The sequence below is a fragment of the Nestor notabilis genome, unplaced genomic scaffold (genome assembly GCF_000696875.1).
Source record: "Nestor notabilis isolate BGI_N333 unplaced genomic scaffold, ASM69687v1 scaffold18874, whole genome shotgun sequence".
Classification (NCBI taxonomy): Eukaryota; Metazoa; Chordata; class Aves; order Psittaciformes; family Psittacidae; genus Nestor; species Nestor notabilis.
Window position 1 is genome coordinate 6655 of NW_009925443.1, and position 6497 is coordinate 13151.

Genomic DNA, 6497 nt, shown 5'->3' on the forward strand with positions numbered 1-6497 from the left:
GGCTGTGACTCATGTTTCATTTTGGTCTGTCCCTTCCCCTGTTCCCTGTGAGAAGTGAAGATGGCTGAAGATGAGGACAGTTTGGAGGCAGAGATTGTCTACCCCATCACCTGCGGGGACAGCAAAGCCAACCTTATCTGGAGAAAGTTCGTGTGTCCTGGGATCAACGTGAAGTGTGTGCAGGTGAGAATGAAGCCCCCCAATGCTGGACTGGTGCCTTCACGTGCCCGTGTTGCCAGCTCACCTGGCTTGTCCTGCTTTTGATGAGCTTTGGTAAGCTGCTTCACATCACAACCATGTCCTGGTGGGAAAGGAGGAAGTTTTCTTGGTACTGTGGTACCTGATGCTTGTCTCCTCAGCCAAGTTGAGCAGTCCTGGCTGCAGAGATGTGGCCTCAATTTCACTGCATTATTGGAAAGTTTGGGAAATTTGGACACTTCCAGTGTCTGCTCAGTTTGAAAGTTGAGAAGTTTATTGGTAGGGGACCAAGTGAACAGCTTCTGCTGGGTCCTGGATAACTCATGGTTAAAATTTGCATGAATTCAGGAACATACCATGAGTGAGCCATTGCTGGCATTTGTACCTGAGCTAAACAATACCCTGCTGAGGGAGCATCTCCTCTGGGCACTGTTGCAAAAGGGCTTTCCAAAGGTCCTTTGCCATTCATAAGAGGATGATCTTTTCCATCCCTGAGGCAGAGGACAAGTCCTGCTGCAGGTAATGCTGCTGCTGCCTAAAATCAGTCTTCTCTCTGCACTGAAACCCACGTACTTGTTCAGAGAAGCAGTTTCTCATGCAGTAGTGATGAGTGAGCTCCATGCTGTTCAACATGGGCATTGGAAAGAGGAGGCCTGGACTTAGGAAGTCTTTTGAGATGGGTTGTAAAGCAGCTCTTTAGAGGACTGCCTGATTCTTCCCAGTGTTGGACCCTTTTAAGATGCAGCTGGACAGGCTGCTGGGCCATCTAGTCTAGGTGCCAACAAAAGGTTGGACCAGATGATCCTTGAGGTCCCTTCCAGCGGGGTATGCTATGATTCATCAGGTTTTCTTTAGGGCAGCACCTGGGTTCAGGCCCAGCTGGGTGTATAGGGCAGTAAAAGGCGGGGGAAGAGCTGGCTGCTGGTACAGTGTGTGCCACCTCCCTGGAGCTGGTTTTCAGTGGAAGTGGGTGTGAGCTGTGAGAGAGGCCAGAGGTTTCCCTGATAGCGATGGCTGTGCTTGGTAGCAGGAGGCCAAAGACCACGTAGGCTTCTCCTTCCCTCACTTGTGTGGGGTGTAGAGTGCCCCTGGACCGAAAAGTCACCAGTGACAGCCTGGGTTTCATTGTGAGCCTGCTGGTGAGTGGAGCATGGGCAGGTCACTGCTGTTCATGGTAGTGCACAAACCATGGGGTGTTTCTCCTGCCTGGGCTGGGCACGCAGCGAATTCCTCTGCTCCACACCCTCTGAAAGCCTTGGCTTTGAGCAGCTGTTAACCAACCATCCATGACAGCAATATCTGGCTTTAAGAATGTTTTCTAAGGTGGGGAGGCGTGCGTCAGCCATCTGGTTTGGTGGTGTTCTTTAAACAGCACGTGGAGGCTGTGATGTGGCTGCACCCCACTGCTGGGCACCAGGAAATGCCATCTGGGCATCACGAGCATGGTGCTCACAGGGTGGTGCTTTGTTTGGTTTATGGCTTGTCACACTGATGCTGCCCTTCTACCCTTTGCAGTTTGATGATCACCTCATTAGTCCCAAGGAGTTTGTCCACTTGGCGGGCAAGTCGACCCTGAAGGATTGGAAGCGGGCGATCCGGATGAACGGGATCATGCTCCGGTTTGTATCCACAGAGCAGCAGTGGAGGCTTCTTCCTGGGGGATAACAGTGGGGTTGAACAGAGCCTTTGGCACGGTGGTTTTGCTTCTGAGGGAGCAAATGCACTGGATGTTTCTCTTAATAACAACAGCCTGGCCCAAGTGTGGTCTGTCCAATGGCTTTGCTTTATCCTTGTGCCTAGAGAATGGTTGGAAAGAAGCGTTTCCCCAGTCCTTTCAGGACTTGCACCACACCAAGTTCCCAGCTGGCATAAGGTCACTGAAGACTTTAATGGCCTCTGGTGGTCAGGCCATGCTGTCTGTGGGTTCTCAGTGTGACCCATCAAATGGAAGTTACTCTGGTCACCAGCTTAAGCTCCCATTGTAGCACGTCAGCTTCAGTTTGCTTCCTTTTTTTTTTTTGCACCAAGGGCTTATTTATGCAAGCATTTCTCTTCTCTAGTCTTAACTACAGTGATTTAATTCTTCCATGGTCTTCATGAGCACCAGCCTGAAACTGTGATTTAATTAAAGTCTGCCTCTGCCTGCAGGCAGGGTAAAAAAGCATCACCTCTTTCTCCAGGAGTTGTTGGTGGGTTTGTGCTCCTTTGACAGGGTGACATTGCCTTCGCCTGCGTTCTTCTGCTTCAGTGCAGGCATCTCCCGTATTCCTTCTAAGCAGCTTTTGCTCCACGTAGATTTTGCATAATAGGCTTATGCTTTGGCAAGGCAGCTCTTTCAGGGGAAAGGAACTTCATGAGGAATGTGTGGAGGCAAACCCATGAGATCAAATCTTGGGAAGTTCAGGTTGTTGTTGGCTGGCAAAGCTTGGGGATGCTTTGGAGACAACATGCTTACTGAGAAGATGACATACACCAATGTTGCAACCTCTTTTGGTTAAGCTGAGAGACCTTATTTGGGTTTATAAATAGGGTTATGCCCCACCTGTTTTTGAGGTGTAGAGTCAAAAAGGGAAGGAGGAGACTTCCTGCTGTCTCACCCTGAGCTGAGACTTCAGCCACCCTTCTGCTGGAAGCTGCAGGCGTGCACAAGGGGGAAGGTGCTGGTGGGACTAGTTTGGGACCTTTTCTTCTTCCTCCCTCAACAAGCCAGGACTTCATCGGTCCCAGCAAGGGAAATTCACACTGTTGCCTGTCTCAGCTGTCCTGGCTTTTGCTTTTCATCTGGGACTTTGAGAAGTCTGAGGGTGAAGGCTGCCAGGAGCTGCATCTCGGAGCTCTCTGCTCCTGCTGATGCGCCTGTCCATGTGCTTGCTCCCTGTCTTTCAGGAAGATCATGGACTCAGGAGAGCTGGATTTCTACCAGCACACAAAGGTCTGTTCCAACACGTGTCGGAGCACCAAAATTGACCTGACTGGAGCCAGGGTGTCCTTGACCAGCCAGACATCGACTGAGTACATCCCTCTCACTCCCGCCTCTGCGGATGGTACGTCCAACCGTTCCTCACCCCCAAAACAAGGCCTTTGAAGCACTGAAGCACAAAAATGCATAACCAGCTGCCCATGCAGTTGCCTCTTCCTGGCTTTGTGGGTTGTTTCATCCTCTGTTTCCTCTCCCTGCTCTGTTGCAGGATTCCCCATAGCAGAGCCAGGCAGAGCCGTTGTTAGAGCATCTCAGCAGAGATGCAGTAACTCACGTAGTTGCTCTGGAACACTGCATGACCCAAAGAACTGTCCTGCCTTACCCCTAACTGTGTAGCTGAAGCAGAAGACTGCAGTTAATCTGTAAGAAAGCAATAGTGGTTGCTCGATAAAGTTCCCTTCTGTCCTTGGCACTGTGTCCATAGTGCTCATCCTGGGAAGCAGGGATCACCTTGGCTTCTCCTGCCCTGCAGGGTGCCAGAGCAGGAGTCCCTCCTCCTCCCAGCAATAACCTGACTTCTGGAATAATTTAGAGGTTTTTATTTAAGGCTCCCTGGCTGCTTTGTCTGATGAGAGATTAAATAGAACTAGGGGATGCAGTAGAGTCTTATTTCAATCTGCACTCATACATGCAGTTCATAAAACTGGATTTAAATGCTGTTGTGGCTATGCAGCTGTAGCCCTAAATTTAATTTGACCTATAATTACAGGCAGCTATTTTATTGGAAAACTTTCTAATTTCTAAGTGCTTCTGTGTTTCTTTACTCCTTTTGCTTCTGAACCTCCAAAGAGCCCCACACCCCATGTTCCTGATGGTGTCTGGGAGCAGAGCAAGGGCAGAGTGAGCCCCTTGGGACCTCAGCCCAGTGTTGTGGTGGGGATGCTGGTGCCAATGCACGGTACAGCCTGTCCGAGCCCTCCCATTTAACATGGACATCAGCTTGCTAAAGGGGAGATACTTCCCAGGCTGCTGGGCTGTGCTGGAATAACCAGAGCCCTGGAGGCTGCAGAGTAAAGGAGCAGAGGAACTGGGTTTAACGGCAGCGGCTGAGCATTAAACGCTCTGTGCAGCACTGTGGGTCTCTGCCCACATGCCCATTCATCCTGCTCCTGCCACGGCTCAAATGATGCCAATTCCCTTGGCTCTGTGGTAACAAAATCCCTGAGATTTGGCAGAGCTGAGGGAGTCCCCCTGCATCCCATGGGGGATACTCTCCCCTTCCAGGCTTTAGAAACCCTCCAGATATCCCAGTCCTGCAAACTGGGTAAAAAAAGGATTGCCAAAAGAAATGAAGACTCTGAATCTGTTTGAATTTTGCCCTGAGCAGAACTGGTGTGTGTGCAGGGGAATGGGAGGGAAGTGCTGCTCCTGGGCATGTGTTCTTGTGCAGGGGTTGCAGAAGTTATCCCTGGGGTGCTGCACTCCAGTGTGGAAAAAATAACTAGTGCTGGCACAGCAACCGCACCGAGAGCGCTGGTCGAACAGAAGTGAAAAGGAGAAGTCACAGGAGAGCAGGGAGGGAATTCTTCCCTCGGAAACAGCCCCTGAAACACACAGAGGAAAACCAGGATTTGGGGTTTTTTCTTTTCTTCTCTTGCTATTGGTTGCAGTGAACGGATCCCCGGCTACAATTACCATAGAAACATGTGAGGATGCCAGCGACTGGAGCACCAGCATCGGAGGTACGGCTTGGGATCTGCTGGGCTCAGCACTGCAGAGGGTGGAGGAGATGCAGGGAAGGAGGGAAACAGCAGGGAGGAGGAGCAGGATTCCTCTTGCTGGAGCAGCTCTGCTTGAGGATCCACTGGGATTAGCTGGTTGCTGCTTATGGGCACATAGTGCTGTGTTATATCCTGCCTGTGTGAGGTGTGACTGTGGCGTTGTCTTGGGCTGACGTTGTTCCTTGGCACTAAGGTGTCAAAGCGAAGGCCAAATGCTTGCTGTGGCTCCAGGGGAGAAAAGAAAATCAAATCCGAGGGGTCGAAATCCTTTTTGCTGCTCCAGTGCACTTAGAGCATTCCTGTAGCATCAGTGCCCTGTTTGTATGTGGCAAAGGATGGGGAAAGCGGGTCCTTTTCCATCTGCCCCTCCTTGGGCTTTGCCCAGCACCCTGTGCCTGCAGCCAAGCAGGTCCTCACCCTTAGGGAGGCCACAAGGGGAACCCAGAGCAGGTCACTGTAAAAACGCCTGTGAGGTTTTGAGGTTCTCCTTTGCTTTCTCTTTCTCCAGATGACACCTTTGCTTTCTGGCGAGGCCTGAAGGACACTGGTCTGCTGGAAGAAGTGATCCAGGAGTTCCACCAGGAGCTGGTGGAGACCATGAAGGGCTTGCAGCAGCGAGCACAGGATCCCCCACTGCAGCTTGGTGGTAAGAGCCTGGGCATGGCCCAGGGTCATCTTGGGAGAAGGGCTCCTGGGTTTTTCTCCTCTGGGATTTCTGGTGGCGCTACAGGAACATAGTTTTCATCCGTAAGTAAATCCCACTTCTGGCTGATCCCCAGACAGGCTCTTGGCTTCACTTGGGGATGCTTCAGGTGGCCTCAATTCTCCAGTTCCCTGTGCCTGGGGATTCCAGTCTGCTGGCTCCGGGTCTGGACAAGCTTGGGAGCTGAGGTGGAATTTTAGCCTTTAGAATAACGATGCAGCAACCAGCTACTGTGCCAGCAGATTTCTTATCAGCCCTGCAAAGCAGGGGAGGATTGTTTATACTCCAGTGACCTCCTGCACTTTCTCATGACTTCTCCTGTCCTCTCCTCTTCCCCAGCCTCTTGTGTTACCCTCCCTCAGATTTTGGCCATCTCAGCTGAATGTGTTCACTGTCATGTGGCTTTTTACCAAGCTGTAACTGATTTGCACGGGGAATTTTGCTTCCCTCAAAGATCTCTGTCTTGTTCTTAAGATGCTGTTTTACTCAACAACGTAGTCCAGAACTTCGGGATGTTGGATCTGGTCAAGAAGGTCCTGGCCAGTCACAAGTGTCAGATGGATCGCTCGAGGGAGCAGTACACACGGGATTTGGCAGGTCAGTGCAAGGAAGTGGGGGTTGTCCTAAAGCTGGTACATGGCAAACCAGCCATGGTGGGACTGGCGTTGCCATATCCCTGCGGCTGATCCCTCTTCCCTTTCCAGCTCTGGAGCAGCAGTGTGACGAGCACCGCAAGCGAGCAAAGGAGCTGAAGCACAAAGCACAGCATCTCAACAACGTCCTGATGACCCTCACACCCGTCTCCGTCCCCGCACCTTTAAAACGCCCCAGGCTGACCAGGGCCACCTCCGGACCCGCTGCCATCACCTCGCAGGTGCTGTCGCAGCCGGCACAG

At 51.6% G+C, this 6497-nt stretch overlaps 1 protein-coding gene across 1 annotated transcript in view; it reads left to right on the forward strand.

Moving 5' to 3' along the window:
* The window catches only part of GMEB2 (glucocorticoid modulatory element binding protein 2), an 11492-nt gene that overhangs the window by 4541 nt on the left and 454 nt on the right, over positions 1-6497 (forward strand). The window contains 7 exon segments of the mRNA XM_010013065.1: positions 56-183; positions 1714-1817; positions 3085-3242; positions 4789-4860; positions 5408-5545; positions 6077-6199; positions 6307-6491. Of these exon segments, the coding sequence (XP_010011367.1) occupies positions 56-183; positions 1714-1817; positions 3085-3242; positions 4789-4860; positions 5408-5545; positions 6077-6199; positions 6307-6491 (908 nt within the window).